At 37.6% G+C, this 16,747-nt stretch overlaps 1 protein-coding gene across 1 annotated transcript in view; it reads right to left on the reverse strand.

Annotated features, from left to right (window-relative positions):
• Positions 1-16,747, reverse strand: part of IARS (isoleucyl-tRNA synthetase) — an 89,446-nt gene that overhangs the window by 21,404 nt on the left and 51,295 nt on the right. The window contains exons 16-21 of the mRNA XM_009709753.1: positions 15,049-15,169; positions 10,462-10,553; positions 9,997-10,074; positions 9,406-9,527; positions 6,156-6,258; positions 5,848-5,931 (exon numbers count right to left, since the gene is read on the reverse strand). Of these exons, the coding sequence (XP_009708055.1) occupies positions 5,848-5,931; positions 6,156-6,258; positions 9,406-9,527; positions 9,997-10,074; positions 10,462-10,553; positions 15,049-15,169 (600 nt within the window). The remainder of the gene's footprint in view (positions 1-5,847; positions 5,932-6,155; positions 6,259-9,405; positions 9,528-9,996; positions 10,075-10,461; positions 10,554-15,048; positions 15,170-16,747) is intronic.

A 16,747-nucleotide genomic window follows, 5' to 3' on the forward strand; every position in this document is an offset into this window, starting at 1 on the left:
GATACCCAAATACCCAGTTTCACAGTGTCTCACTCTGTTCTTGGTTTAACGTACCAGGGATGGATCTTGGAAAGTTTTAATTGCCAACATGCAGTTCTTCTACAGGTACAAACCTGCATGCATCTGGAGCACACTATATTTCACTACAATTTGGCAGGTTTTGTGTGTCAGGCTGCCCAATACTTGAAGTATTTTGTGTTTAAATCTCCACTAGAAGTTCGTTAGAATTCACATCAACATGATACAGAATCACCAAGTACATGTGGCAAGCAAGCTACTCCAAGTCATTTAGGAAGCAGAAGTAAATGGTAGCATCAGCATGACAGGACTAGCAAGTAGCCAAACATTTAGACTGAGAAGCAATGCTTAAATGCAGCCCCTGAGCTACAGTCTAATTCCCTAGGAAGTCCTACTGACATGAGGAGCCAAGAATACAACTGAATCTAATTTTATTTAATACAACTTTTAGGAAGTCTAATGAAAATTACGTACTTCAGACATTCAGTTTTAATGGGGTGCTGTTGGAAATGAGCCCACAAATAGTGATGACCTCGTGGGGAAAAAGAAATAATAATCCAAAAACCAGCACAAATTGAAAGGTGACTTTGGGCCTCATTAGATAGATTACCTACAAGCCAACTCCATCAGGACAAGTTTTCTTTACTAATTAGATTAAGAAACCATTCTTCTGTATATATTATCAGTGAAAACCACAGAATGACTCTTCCAAAAAAAAAGAAAAAAAAGCAAGTCTGTATCTTAGGTCTGTTTGTATCTGCCTCGATACAGTCTTTGACTTAAGACAGTTCTTAAATTTATTTTCTCAATAAATCAAAATTAGCTCCTTAACACGTCTTTCCAGTCTCCTGCACACAAACTGAGGCAACCAGTCCTTCCCATCACCCGTCGGAACACCTGTATATTCAGGCATTCCTAGGTACAAGGGCTTTTCATTGCTGCCGTGTGCCAGACATGATCAGATCGACCTGTAACCCAGCTACGCCCAATTCTCAGAACAGAGAAAGAGAAGTGCCAGTGCTGTGCTTCAGCTGGGCTGAGCTCTCTAAACGAGCATCCTAAAAAGGAAAATAAATATCGACTATGTAATATTGTAAGAAACAAAATACAGAAGGACCACACACTGCCACAGTTCACACATCAGTTAATTCAGCCCATTCACAGACTCAGGCTACTACATCCCCGTAACACCATTAACGTTATGAAATACCAGCAGGCCTTGCATTTGATGAAGGAGAAGTCAGTTTTCTCTGTTTTATTGTAACCATATATAGGGGTGGGGGTTGAAGGTTATACAAAGGTTTGGATGCAAACAAGATTCTGATTGTGCATAGAGTAAAATTTACACAGATAAAACCTTTCACTGGAAGTAGTTGGGAAGAGTAGTCCTAAACTAGGGTTGTAAAAGGTCTCAAATACTAATGAATAAAATGCGACTGTGTTCAGTTGCCAAAGCCTTCTGGATTTATTTCCTTTTGTGAGCTTGGCCATTTTTGCATGACAACTCTATACTCTGGACAGTTCCAATATTAAAATCCATTTATTTAAATGATTTGCTATGTTCTGATGATGAGAGAGTAAGACTGCAGATCAAAGACTACAGCTACTTCTGAAAAAGCCGTGAATGAAATTTTTTAAGAACTGACAAGTATATTTTTCAAATTCTTTTGTCAGCAGTGGCATGAAATTAAATGGTGTAATTTTTCTTACAGATTACTTCTGGCACCTGCAAATTTACTAGAAACACACTTCTGGCAGTAACTAAAGGTTCTGAAGTTCTGAATATGTAGGAGGTTGATGAACAAAGCTGTAAATACAGCCTAAGTAATACTACCCAGTCTGCCTGTATTCCATTCATTGACCTCTTTAGCCCTGAACCATCCTAGTAAACAACTAGATTGATTGCTGTGCAGTACAATAAAACACATACTAAGCTTCAGCATGAGTTTGCTGGATTTTAAGATACATAATAATAATAGTAATAATAGGACAATAGACAGTATTTTGTGTTTGTGCTTCCATAAAGGTATTTGAGTTTGTTGTAATTTATCTCCCATAAGACATAACTTAACTTTGTTTGCAGTAGCAAATGAATATAAATTAAAACACACTTTTGTACAATCCAATTATGTAATAATTTATCAAATTGGTAGGTTCCTTTCTTACCTTTTACTAGCTGTAGAAGTTGACAGTAAATTTTGTAAGCTATCTTTTTGGAAGTCATTTGAGTAAGCAAACCTCATCTCCCTTTAAATTGGATTCTGTAAAATCCACAAATCCAGTTTTCAGATCAAGAAAATGTGATAGATGCTAACCTCAGTTTCACAAAATTCTGCTATTGAAAAGATTCAGGTATCGAAATGATTAATAATAATAGCAATTCTGAAGTGAAGTATCATAACTGCCAAGCCTAAGAGAAATAATCAATAAGCTGACATGACAGAAAAGCCTTACAATCCCACTTGCAAATCAATTAAGATCTAAGAGTCTTGTGCACTGAGCCATGACTCCCTTAGCCAGTGCTCTTAAGTTCCCCCCAGCAGAATTTTTAGGAGCCTTCCTTCGATGTATATTTAGGCTTGAGGAAAGATGGTATTGCTGGAGTAACACATAATTAGAAGTTTAAGACGTCCTCTGCTGCTTCAGTCATCTCTTGAATTCTTTGACTGACTCACCAAGACAAGCGAGGCCAGTTGATCTCGCAGATTTTTGTTCCCTTTGTCAAGGCAAAGCAGCTGATCTTGGCAACGACAACTTGAACTAAAAAAGTTCCCACACATTTTAAGCATGTGGCTAGATCTTCTGTTACAGAACCCTCTGAAGATACCTTATTGAAAGGAAGAAAGAACCTTTAACGTACTAAGGGCAGGCGTATGATAAGGGCCATATCATTTCTGGACAAGGGAAAAAAAAAAATCCTTAGATACTGTACTGCCAGCAGTTACTGTAATAGAAAAGGAACTTCTCTCACTTATCTTTGAAGACCTGTTTCACTGGCTTTAGAGAATGCAAAATGTTACAAACATTTAAAGAAGAAAAAAAAATCTATTGAAAGGAAAGCATCATAATAAGCTTATGCTTCATGTACTACCAGCATGTCTTAGTACAGCCATTGCAATTGACTGTCATGAATGTATACAAAATGATCTGCAAAGTGACAGGTTCTGACAAATGAAAGATGACAGGAAGGTCAAAGGTCAGTTATTAGTAGAAATACATTTTATTTACTAATCCAGAGACCATTAAACAGAAACACAAACTAAAGGCAGATTGCTGAATCCATCAGTCCTATATTCTACCAGCTCTCAAGAAGTATTGAGGTCCTAAGGTGATACAACATGGAAAGAATTTCCTGAAGACAGAAACGAGACAGCAAGTTCCTCTGCAGTGTCACATTCAAAGCTTCAGTGCTGTGGATGGAGCTGAAAGAAAGGAACCACTCTGAACTGGGAAGAATCCCTACATTTCCCACCCCATTACTGTACTTGGACACATAGAAGCCATGCAACTAATATGACAGTAGCTGGGAAGTATGCTGGAGGTAAAATAGGACAAAGAATTAAGTGGTAACAGTAATCTGGTTTTAGTATATATGCTACAGGCACTTACAATACAGGAAGAGGGCAGGCTTCAGAGGATAATGAAAAGTACACTATATAACTCACCTCTCCAGATGTGAATGAATTTTCCACAGGAGGGAAGGGAAGGAAATCTTTCATAAACTGTTGAGATGTACAACTACATTGCTGTTTAAAATTTTTTTTTCTTCCAGTTTGTGCTCATTTAAACAGACATTGTTTCAAACAAGTAGATTTGAGAAGGCAAGACACGAGGAGGCTAAACTTGCAGCTCACAAGCATTCAGAAACTGTATTAAGACTTTCACATGAAATCTCTTGTAACAGTTAAGGAAGTTGCTATTTTGGGGGGGTTTAGTTTTTGTATTACATTGTACCTAACTTCCCTAACAAGGGCCTTGCACTGAGGCTACTATCTCCTCTTGAGAAACATTTTTATCAGGAGGTTTTGAATGGGGAAGATCATCTGAACAACTACCTAGGTGTTTTTGTTTTACAAGACCACTCCATCAGTTCTCATCTGAGAAAAGCTGGTGTGTATTTTGCTTTGTTGAATTAAAACTCACACACAAATACAACAAGATTGCATAAGGCAAGGATTCAAGTGGAAATCCAGACAGATTAACATACAGAAATTATTGTTATGAAGTAATCCCCAATTTATATTCAAGTCTAATGCATGCATTCTGCCCAGCATCAACACCAAATCAGCTCCTTTAGAATTCTGCTTTCTTAGCAAAGAATTGCTATTTGAAATGCAATTCTTTCCGCCCCAAAACACATACAGTTATGAAGTCATAGCTTATCTTCCCCAAGGAACACAATGAAACATCTGGGTGAAAACCGATCATCTATCCCAACAAGAGACTACCGCAGCAAGAGGAAATTAAGACTGCTCAGAAAGAACAGCATTGCTTAACCAGTCTTCCTTCTTCCCTCACGGCCTTCCAGAGTGGTTCTGAGAGGCCTCCAGTCTTACAATGGAGATGGTATTACCTCTAACTCCTTGTTCAGCAAAGCAGTTATAAAGCCCCTAGGCCGCTAACACTGAGAAATTACACGTAGCATAGTTCATGGTATCAAATGCAGGACCATGGCAGATTTAAGTAGTAAGAACTACTGTGCTGCAAGATGTTTTGAAGGCTCCAATACCTAGAAAAAAGTTCAAAGGCATACTAGCATAGTAGCTTCCCTCCCGCTTTTCTTTTTGAATAAAAACACCATGGCTCCTCAAAATTCACCACCGTAGCTGAAACAGTCTTTCTTTTCACTATTCTCTCTCACTGTTTGATTTCTCTTGTACATGACAGATGTGAAAGAAGATGCATATAAAGTCTATTTGTAATGAAATTTATAAAGACTAAAAAAAGCCCACTCTACAGTCTTCTAAGCAATCAAAAAGTGATAGGCTTTGTGCCTAACTTCTGAAATGCAGTACTGAAGTTTAAAAGATTTATTTATAGTATAAATGTATAAACAAATAAAATTTATTTATAAACAAACTCCTTTTTCATTTAGCTTCTTACAATACTATGGATTTTTACACTACTGACTAAAAGCTGAAAGTGCAGCCCATTTCAGGAAGTTAAGCTCAAAAAACCAAGAAGGGTTACTTCTCCTTTGAATGATGGGGCTTTTATCCAAACAAAGATTTACAAGTAGGGCAGGCTACATTTCTCTAACAGACACCCATTAAAAGGGTATTGCAGTAGCATACAGGAGCAGATGAGTGTACGAAATTGTATAGACTAACACCGTCTTTTTTGACATTTTATTTCATAAACAACATCATGCAAAAATCTTGACTAGTCCCCTATTCTCCCTCACATGGAACTCCTTCTCTCCATCAACCATTCCACTCACTGTCAAACTGATTTTAATGCCCTTTAACTGAAGGAGGTCACAAATTTTGTGGTCTGTCTCTGACAACACGTAGTTGACTATTGTCTTTTCATTCAGAAAATGTTTTTTCCTTTCACTGATCGAGAAAAAGAACATTTCTAATAGCCTCTTAGTCCCGTGTGGTCAGTCTGAGCAATTAAGTATTTCTCAGTATTACAACTGACTAAGGATCATCACCCATTTACCTTCATTTCTGTACACAGTACCCACTGATGTCCCCTTTCATTACAATTCTCTTTCAAAATAATTTCACCTAGTGAATTACTGTCAGCGAGGAAGGTTGAGTTTCGTTTGTTTAGGTAACTGACATAACACAATCCAGTTAAGCATCACGTTCATTATGTTCTTACCTCAAGTACATACTTCTCTAAAGATCTGATGTTTTCCAGAGCCTCTGGATCCTGATGGATAACAACTACTTCTTTCAAAGGATACTGGGGAGAAGGAAAAAAAAAAAACAAAACAAAAAACCTGGAAACTTTTGTCCTTCCAATTGAAACTAAAGAACTTCAGAAATTATTATTTATCATTTGAAGTATTTTATTGTTGAACTCTGCTATTCCAAACTTAATTATTCAATTTTCCCAGGCTTTTCCCAAAGTTACAAAGCTATTGCACATTCCCAAGGTATTGATAAAATATATTAAAGAGTTCTGACCTTTACTGGAATAGTTTTTCTGTCTCTGATTACTCGTCCAAGCTCAATAACAGACTGCAAACAAGAAACGGCACTTTCAATTTTTTTGTCGATGAGATCCTCCCTGGATTAAAAAGGAAACATTACATTGCTTCATTTTCATTGTATCTGAGCAGATGAAAACATTTTAACCCCTTCTCTGAAATTTCCTACAAGAAACTCAGTTACGTCCTGTTTGGGGCAATTTGAAAAACGAACAAACAGGTTTTTCTTCTTTCTTTGTGGAGAAGAGGAGGAAATAACTTGCTAGAAAACAAAAACCAGAGCTATTTTTAAATCATCTTTTGTTAGCACCTCTCATGAGATGGAGATGATGGATTGAGTCATACTACCTATTCTATTAATATCCAATAAAAAGTAAGATTTGCATTATTGATATCATAAGAAGATGCAAAAAGAAACTATAAATAGGACACTTACAATGCAATGGAATACTATAACATAACCAACTCACTGGATCTCAATTTATAATCTTTTCAAGGAATTCTAGCTATTTTAGCATGATGTTTTAGACAGTCTTGTCATCTTTCCTGGCTTCATCATTTTTTCTTGGTTTCATCATTTTAACACCCTTCCATTTTGAGGCAAGGAAGGGTTGGGTTTGTTTTTTGGTTTGTTTTTGTTTTTTTCTCCTTTTCTGGAGGGTGGGGTGGGTTGTTTGGGGTTTTGTTTGAGTAAGCTGACATTCACATCTTGTTTCAAATGTACTAGCAGCCAACAGTTCTGAAAACATGGTTTTCTTGATTTCTGGAGGAGTTGCACGAATTGAGCTGCTCCTTTTAAACCACATAAGGGTCGTATCAAGACCAGAGGTACTGGTTCAAAAGACAGTTGTGAATAAAATGAACAAAACTGCTTGCTGTAATGTAAGTAGCAAAAGTACTGGGATGAAAACCATGCATGAAATAAGGATTGTCCAGAAAAACAGAACTGGTAAAGCAAAACTTACAACTGAAATAGCCCCATCTTCTGCCTTAGGGCTTTTGATTAAGATGTTACTACCTATTTTGAAGCTTTTGTTCTTCCAAAAGCCAGTCTTTCAGGATGGTCCTCCAAAAACTCAGAAACGTGTACATTGTGACATGGAGGATTTTGCTACCAGAAAGATTCATATGGTATAACGTGGCAGTATTTCAATGTTACTTGCCGTTACTTAACAATACTGCGGAGCCACAAAATCAGAATAGTCTTCACAGATTACAAGCACACCTACAAAATTTAATGCAACCAATCCGCTCAGACACTAAGCAACCAAGTAATTACTCAGTGGGGTTTGTAACACAGGTATTGAGTGTCAAGTTCATCTGTGAAAGCAGCCAAGTCCCTTAGCTTTATCTGTACATACCTATCATATTGTTGAAGTAGTATTTTCCATAACTGCATCAAAAAATGTCTCTTATTAACTGACAAGATTGTCCTTATGCAGTCATCAGAAAAATATTCAAAGAAAAATGCAATGATGTGCTTAGCAACTCAAGGTGAAACTCTGAAACTTCAACAATAATTTAGTTCCAAAAACATGCCTTTTTATCTGACAAAGGGAACAACTGATACATAGGGGATACACTAAATTACACAAACTAGTACAAGACAAAAATCCAAACAAAGTACAAGACAAAGGAAAGCTGTGTAAGCCACTCAAATACATCATATGTTCGTGTGATGTAGCAACAAGTCAGTTAGCACAAACTGGAATAAAAAGCGACTAAGCCACTTTTAAACGCTCGTGCTAAGCCCACGCCTGAACTGAGTTCCTGCAAATAGCACACTATCCTTCCATCACTCCGTTCTACAGGAGCTCAAAATCATTTCTGATAGCTCACTGATGAGTTTTGCATTCTTTGATTACATATTCTTCACCACGCCTTCCTAGGGAACAGAAAATCAGCACCATCATTATGTCAATCTCAAACTCCTTGTTGCAGTAACTCTCACTATTAAAGCTATCAGAAAGAACATACACCTTCCTCAAAGGATATAGTATCCTTAAAAGAAACACCATCATTAGAAGGTTTAAATTTTTAAATTGGCACATAAAGTATCAAGGTCAGCTCCCTTGTCCTTGAGGGTTTTCCAACAGAGCTGCAATGCAAAAGGAAGTTTGCTCCTCTTACGTTCAGTGACTAACAGCAGACTGCACTAGCTTAATCCACTAAAGCAGCACCAAGGCACTAATGAGCAACTGATTACAGTAATACTAGTGTCTCCGTCAGCTGGATTAAAAAAACAAAACAAACCAAAAAAATCCCAAAACACCCAAACCAACCCAAAACAACTTCAGTTGTCAAGTTCTACCTGGGCTGAGTTGGTACTATGGATAACCCAGAGTGTACGTCCAGGACAACCATCATGGACCCAAACCTTTTTTGAGACACACTGGCACTTACAAAAACACCTCACCCCTCAGCATCCAAAGAAATGATCTGTCTGGAAAGCTCACTCATACATGATGTATTCTCTTACAAGGAAGTGGCAATCTCTGGACAATGGTCTACATTCTTGATCTGAAACCAAAAGAACTCACTCTGCTGGCTCTGTATGTGGTCCACACAAAACTAATTCCAGTCCACATGGGACCTGGCATAAGCATTCACTAAGAAAGGCCTAGAGATGGGGGGGATGCAGATGTTCCTGCAAATATAGGGCCCACAAAAAAGTTATATAATCCTTTGGGGCCCTTCATGGGTAGGCATTACAGCTTCTAGTCAGCACACATTTTGAAGAGTAAAAAGGATATTCCTTGCCCACCATAAGAAGAAAACATGAGTTGGGAACGTGCATTCCTCCTAATTGTTTTGCTTCCTATCTACAATCCTTCAACCTAGCACAAGTCTACTGCCTAAATGTGGAGGTAAAAAGAAAATTCCCAGCTAACACTGAGTCGGGGGTGAAGCGTACTGCTAGTGAAATGTTCTACAGCAAAGACACTAACATCAAGCAGAGCTTAATCAAAACGTAAACGTTTTTTGCTTATAGAAAATAATGTGTTAACTATCATCCTAAAATTCTTCCTCAGGCAAAGGAATATTCACATTATTAAAGCAGCTTGTTTTCTTGTTAGGCAAAACAGTTTTAAACACAAGTAAGTGAAGGACCGCTGTTCTGTGAAAAGCAAAAAAAAGCCCACCACCCAAAACCAGAAAACCCCCAACAACAACCAAAACCCAACCAAACTAAAACCCCATTTTCCCACATAACAGCTGTCTCTTACCTCACTTGGGGAAGCATGAGGTAGTGGATGCTTTCAGTATTCTTTTCCTGAACAGAGGCTGGATCAATAAGTGTCTTCAGATTCTGGTACATCAGCTCAGTGATAAATGGAGTATATGGTGCCTGTAATGTTGCATTCAATCATCATCTTTTCTTTATTGTTTGTACATTATGAATCAGTAATACTTATGAATTGCATAAGGACAGTTGAGCAAAAACAATGCTTACACAGTGTCTTCAATGCAGAACTGTGATGTTATTCAAAATAAGTTATGAAATTGCTACAACTTCTTCACCTCCTTCCTGATATTTACATGTTACTTTTGGGCATCAGATAAGAAATCATAATGTCTCTTTATCAGTCAGGTGATATTTGCCTTCTTTAGAGTACCATGTGGCAGACAAGCAAATAAAAGGGGGAGGTGGAAAATGAACTGCGCCATACAAATCAATAGGAGTATGTTTTTTCTCCCCGTGTGTTCAGACTCTGGTACCCCTAGTTTCTATGGTCAACTTAGACACAAAGATGCATGCCTTTAGATTAACTTCATTAAAAATGTCAAATAGTTATAGTGGGCTGCAATTCCCTTACCATGAGCCTGCACATGGAGAACAAAACACTAAACAAGGTTTCCAAGGCCATAATGCAGTCTTCAGTCCCATTCTCACCCTATTTGAAGAATTCACCAGGAAAAAAAAAAACAAAAAACAAAAACAACAACTGCAATTTTAGGATCAGTAAGTGCACTTTAATAAACTTCAAAAATTTCCTACGTTAATGCAATAAACTGGTTTTCCAAACTGTATTTGTTTTGCTCAGTCCCATCCAGCAAGTGAAATAGAATTACTGGGCATTTTGTTTGGTTGAGTTTTCCTCATAAAGCAAAGAGGAGGAAAAAAAAAGTTAACTTCTCATCCCACTATCAGGTGTAAACTGATATAAATTTAAAATGCAGCGTAAAGATTTTGTGTAACACGATGAAGCTGCTATGCATTAAATTAACATACACTACTAGGACTTTGTTTACGGCACACGATTGCAGCAGCAGATACTTACCTTTAGTCTTTTGCGATTCATTCTAACATACCAGTTGGTCAGAATATCAACAAACTTCACTAATCGAGGGACTACAGTGTACAGCCTGTAAGCTAGAAAGAAAAATCTTTACTGTAGTTTAATATTTGCCCCCTGCATCAAGCTCCTCACTTATAAGAAACACATTACCATTTGTAGCTCTGGTGTTAAACATAAACCTTGAGCAGAAGCATGTATGTTAGTAAGATCAAAAAAGTGATTAGACATACTATTATGTTAAAACCATATTTTTGAAATTGCACGTCATTAATTCTCATGCTTCAAGAAAAACACATCTACCATCAAATTGCTTCCCTAATCCTACACAAACAGGCATTATGGAAGCCTTATGCTTTTATCTGACTCGTAAAGAGGATAGTGGATAAGAGACTATTAATCGCAAAGGATTTGGCAAATCCTAGATTTGCACATGCTGTAAATACAGCCAAGTCACTAGAAGTTTAACAGAAATTATTGTAGAATCATACAATAAAATGTTATTAATTACTGCCAACATTTTCTTTTCTGTCAGATTTAAAACGAGACACCTATTTCAATCAACTCTCCCTGAATTAATGGCAATCTTTTATTATTTTTCCAAGTAACAGGGTAGGCTGACAGAATTGTAAAGTAACAGCAAGCCTGACGAGGTAAGAAGATAAACATAGCTGTATTTTCAAGTTCTGTGTAACTTAAAAGCATGGAGGACTGCCAATACAAAAAAAGAAGGTCATCACTAGCATCACCATGCAACTGAGAAAACAAATTTCAGTTGTTGATGAGAGAATTCAGGAGGTGGGGATGGACCTTAAATAGGACTCAGTTTTCTAAGGAAAAACTTGTATATAATTTCTCTAAAAGCAAAGAGTTTTTTGATCTCTATTCTGAATCAGTTTCATTAATCAAGCCGCTACTGAATAAAATGGATCTTTGCTTTAAAAGCTCCACCACACTTTTCAATTCATTTTCTAAGAGAGAAGTGTTTTTAAAGGCAGAGTACTGGTATTTAAACCTAAAAAGGAAATGCTCAGAAGACTCATGCCATGGTGGGGAAGACATTATTAATGTGGGAATTTGTATTTCTAAAAAGTTCCCAGCTCTTTTCTGGCTATGCATTATCTAGTTAGGAGACTGGTTAAAAGCAAACAAAAACCCTGAAAAAACCCACCCTTCAGGGATAGTACGTCTTTAAGAAGAGATTCAAGTTAGCCTAGAAACACGCATTTCTCCCCTCAATAGCTGTAATCCCAGTTCATAAACTTAATATTGAAATCTTACTTTTTCATGACTCAAGAAAAAGGCAGGCATGTACATGGAAACACGTGCACACACACATGCACTGAGATACAGGCCCACACTTCTTTCCATTTCACTCATGAGGAGAAAAGTTGTTTTGTAAAATAATTGCTTATATTGGGCACTTAAGTAGAAAAAAAAAACATAATAAGGCTTACCATTTTTAAACACAGAATTTTAACCCCCCTTAAAACACAAAGGATTGTTTGCCCTATTGCTTTCCCTAATACTTCCCCAATGTCTTACTACTTGCCCTATTTATCAAAGGGCTCAAACCCCAGAAGTTTCCATCACAAAAGATGAGGTTTAGTGGAGAAACCATACTACTATTCAATAGCTAATAATTCATTTGGATAAGCCTGTTATGATCAAAGTGAAGCTCAGTGAGCTACACCGGCTGCTGCTGAAGAGGTTACCGGCACCCATCTACCTAACTTGCAGCACTTCTGAAGAGACCACGTCTACAGCTCCAGTTTTGGGCACCTAGTAAACCAGACATAACACGCAACAGCAAAAACCCTTACAAACACACATGTGTATGGTTTCAATACATTTAACTTTTACTAATTTTCCATGAATAATTGAAATGACGCCATTTTCTGATATGTGTTGACTCCTTTTCTCCAATTGCATACGTTCTAGGAAGTCAATAGCTCTCCCCAAGCCAGGATTAGCAGAGGCTTGCTGCAGCTTTCTGAACTTTTTCTAGGCTCTCTAAAGCATCCCAAAGTTGCAGTGTGCCCAGCTATGTTCCCCTTCCCAACCCTCAGTCTATTCAAGTGAGGTCAATACTAAACTGACAAGGACTCCATTTAGGCTGAAATACTGCTGGCTATTCAAGCTACTAGTAGAAACTGGGGCAGAATTAACATAAGTTTTACTTAATGGAAACGTTTTTCTAGAGGCAGGCAGTCAGTGTAAAATTTAGCTCCGCTATAAAATACACTTGATTAAACGGAAGAAAGTAAGCTCAATTGCAACATTTTTCTGGTTAGTGGTATCTCCTTGCCATCTAGAGTTTCAAGCCTGTATGTTCTTACGATCACACACAGAGTTGCAGGACAGCACATTATAGTACAGACCATGCCATTTCTTTGACAGAGAGCACCCAAATACCACCTCAGGACCACTGCCTCAGCTGTTTTAGACAGGGCAGAGACAACAAATGTTTTTTATGCATCCTGCAGGTAACAGAGTTGTATGGCATTAGTTAGTGAATGCAATCATTTATTTTTGCTCACATCACGCCACATCTACAACAGCTTCTGCATTGGTGTTTTTTTTTTTTTCATTATTATTTTCAAAATCTTGGGTTCTAAAATTAAGCTTATGTAGGATATTTATGGCCTTTACCTAGCATTTGAGGTTATCAGTCACCATTACAATCTTCCCTTGCCTCTTCCTGATGTTTTTCCTACTTCAAGTCACACGAAGTAGAAATCTTAAAAAAATAAATCCCCAACTATTTTTTTAAAAAAGGTTAGCACAAGAGTATCATGTCACACTACACAACTTGCCTGCATCTCATCAATAACTGTGTGACTGAATTCAGAGTTTATGCAGAAAAATAAATTTTAAAATCATGTTTATTAATCACTTCTAAATGATGTGTCACTCATTTGATGAGTACATCATGTTATCTTCATCTAACACAAGACAATAGCATTTAATACCAACACTACTTGAAAGTCTTCACATAGTCATTTTCCAACAGGAATTTTCTTCTCCTGCTTGGAAGGATCATCTTGCTTTGTAAAGATGTCAGCTGACACATCCCTTTTTATTAGCTTCAACTTCCTCTTAGAAATCTAGAGCAGAGAATTCAAATTTCTACCCCATGCTCATCTTCCTGCCAATACTATTTCTGTTTAAACCGTGCACTAATCCAAGATCCCAGGAACAAATTCACAAATGAATTTTCCACTGCTCCTCCAAGTATTCTCCTCTTTACATGCAGCATGTAAACTTGCATAGGCTCTGCATACTTCTGTTTGGCTACACATGAAACTCAACACAGCCACCATCAAATTTCAAGGACAAAACTGCTAGGAAGAAGCCACACTTTTGTCAACAACAGACAGCTTTTGTCATATTCCTGGTTTTGGTAGCTTGAGGATTCTTTCTTCCTTTAATGGAATGTTCTTAGATGATCTCACCTGAATTTTGTTATTACCAAAATGACCTGCTTTCTCTACTTAGCACAATAAACTCAGCTTACTGGTCTTGGTGAGAGTAAACATCATGCCAGTCTAAGAGAGGGGAATACAAGAGATGACTGATGCAGAGGAGGACTGTCCTGTGTCCTCATAAACTCAGATCTGGCATTTGGCTGTTTCTTCATTATCTGTTATCCCACTAATACCTTGCTTCCTCAAGCCCAAGCACACCGACAGAAGGCTTCTAAAAATATTTCTAAGGGCAACTTAAGATCACAGGCATGGGGGGTGTTGTTTGTTTATTCATAAATGGGAACTACAGTAGCAAAAGCCATCTTCTTTCAAATATCTACGTTTCTCGTGTCCTTGAAGGTACCAAAATCTCTTCAAATCCCATCGTGACTTTATGTGCAAGTTTGTAAGCTTACTGGATCAGACCAACTACTCGAGGGGGCTCTTGCAGAATCCTTCTCTTTACAATTAACATTGCCTTACTATAATGTGAGCATTGAGAGGTATGGGATGATGAAAAAGACAACATGCAGGAAGAAAAACCGGGACAATACCTTCTTACAGCTATGCAACATCCTAATGCTATTCCATCCTGCTGCACACAGTCCCGATATGATTACAAAGAAACAGTCTTCATGGAACTATGCAGAGGAAAATTTACTCCCCATGCTCCTGTACCTCTCAAAATTATTTTATTTAGCTGACTTGCACACTACCCATTTTATCCTTTTTTTACAGCTTCTCCAAATTCTATTTGGCTTCCTCTCTCACTGCAGTCTTTCAGTTACTATTATAGTATTATTAATTGCTCCAAGCACTGCAGAAGATGTTGTTACAGCAACAAGCTACATCACTGAGCTCATAGGATTAGTCGTGACAAAAAAAGCCTCATCACTTTTTGAAGTCTCATGAACAAGCATAGCAAAATCTGTATTAACACCCATGAAAGCAGCATTCCATGTATTATGCTGGCTGGTTAAAGATTTCCTTCCTTTTATCTGAACTGTAAGTCTCATGTGGAATCTGGAAATCTCTGGATGAAATGACTAGTTCTCTGATAAAAAATTAAACACCCACACACGTACCCAACCAAACATGTGCATACCTGCCATTTCAGCTTTGAAGAATTGAATGAGTGACTGGGTGAAAGAAAGAATCCATTTATCCATGATGTTATTGCTCTCCTTAACTGTATTCTCATTGTAAAGGAATTCTCTTCCCTCATCCTATCATCAGCATAAAAACACAAAACACATTTTCAAGTCATAAGGGTGTATATTCAAATCTCTGTATCGAACCACCTGTCAGCCACTAACAGTTTGTCACCTTCACTGTGTTACACTGGTTTCCTAAGAGAAAACATTAAATTCCAGGAACATGTATGTAAGAGAAATAGCTAAGGAAAACCTGACTCCCACTGCTGCTGGTTTCACCACACCACACCTTCAGTTACAAAGGAGACCAGTTATTTGGATCTGTTAAACCAGATAAAAAGTAGTACAGCACACAACGGTATGCGGTCGTTCTTTCCCTGTTTGCAGTATAAGTCATAGCTTCCAGACACAGGGTAGGACTCTTGAATTTACAACTCCTTCATCTAGGACTATCTGAAGCATTTACAAGAAATGTAGTATGAATATGAATTCTATTTGGGGAAGGGGCATATAAACAATAAAATTATTCAAGAGTATGTGACAATTTCAACAGATTAAAACATAGAAGAACATAACAACCTGAAAAACACATGGAATTTTTAGGCATCCAACATGCATATAGTGGATTTTGTTGCTTTCCAGAATACTGATGTTTGCACCCATCTCAGAAATTTCATAACAATTTGCTGATTCTGTAGGGCATTGCAAGGAAGATCACAAGTAAGAACACTTGTTGGTGCGTAGAGTCTGGTTCTTTTCCATGTGAACATTCTTATGACTGGAGTCTTTGGACCTTCCCTTCCCTCAGAGTTCAGATGAAAAAAATCTGTTTGGATTATTCAACCCAGTAATTATGCATCCACTTACATAGTATAAAGGTGAAGATTCTTAGGAAAGAAACACATCTGCACACCCAGAAGTGCAGCAATCCCAGTGTGAGGTCAGCAATCATTTAACCAACTACAATTACTGTAGTAATTACAACAAGCATAAAATTATTATTAGACTTCATCCAGGACACTGGGGTTGTAGTTTCTGTCTTGCAGGAGGCAGAATACAATGAAAAAGTTGTTTAAGCTTGGGCATGAAATCTAACTTAAGCACTATTGCCTCCAATAGCACATTCTTTTGCCTAATATGGTGCATATGAATGGTTTCACTACGTATTTAGAAAGAAAAATTACATCTGCTGAATTACCAAAACTATCTGCTTAAGCACCTGGATTTTCCACTGGGGTCTTCCATCTCCAGTTTGGCTGATCTTGCAAGAGTTAATGGGATCACAGCAAAAAGCTGCAAAGCACACTTTAGATAACTCAAAGGTCAAACAGGAAAAACTTAAGTATATTTTGGGGCAATGCGTAAGTTTGTCTGATGAATGCTGTCTAGGGATCCTAAGAAAAGATTTGTTAAATATTAGGTGCTGAAGTTACCAGACTCTCTTCCCAAAAGGGGTTGTTAAAAAGATAAAACCATTTATTTAAGTCAGCTATTTACTGCACTATTTACTGAAGTCAGCTGCTTCAAATGGCAGCTCTCCACAGTGATGAGGCTGCTACTGTAATTTCATGCACAGCACAAGGTTTGAACTTTTTCGCTTAGCTCCCACTCTCCCATAAAAGTCTGCACTAACAAGTGGTAACTTTCTCT

The sequence above is a fragment of the Cariama cristata genome, unplaced genomic scaffold (assembly GCF_000690535.1).
Source record: "Cariama cristata isolate BGI_N322 unplaced genomic scaffold, ASM69053v1 scaffold3901, whole genome shotgun sequence".
Lineage (NCBI taxonomy): Eukaryota > Metazoa > Chordata > Aves > Cariamiformes > Cariamidae > Cariama > Cariama cristata.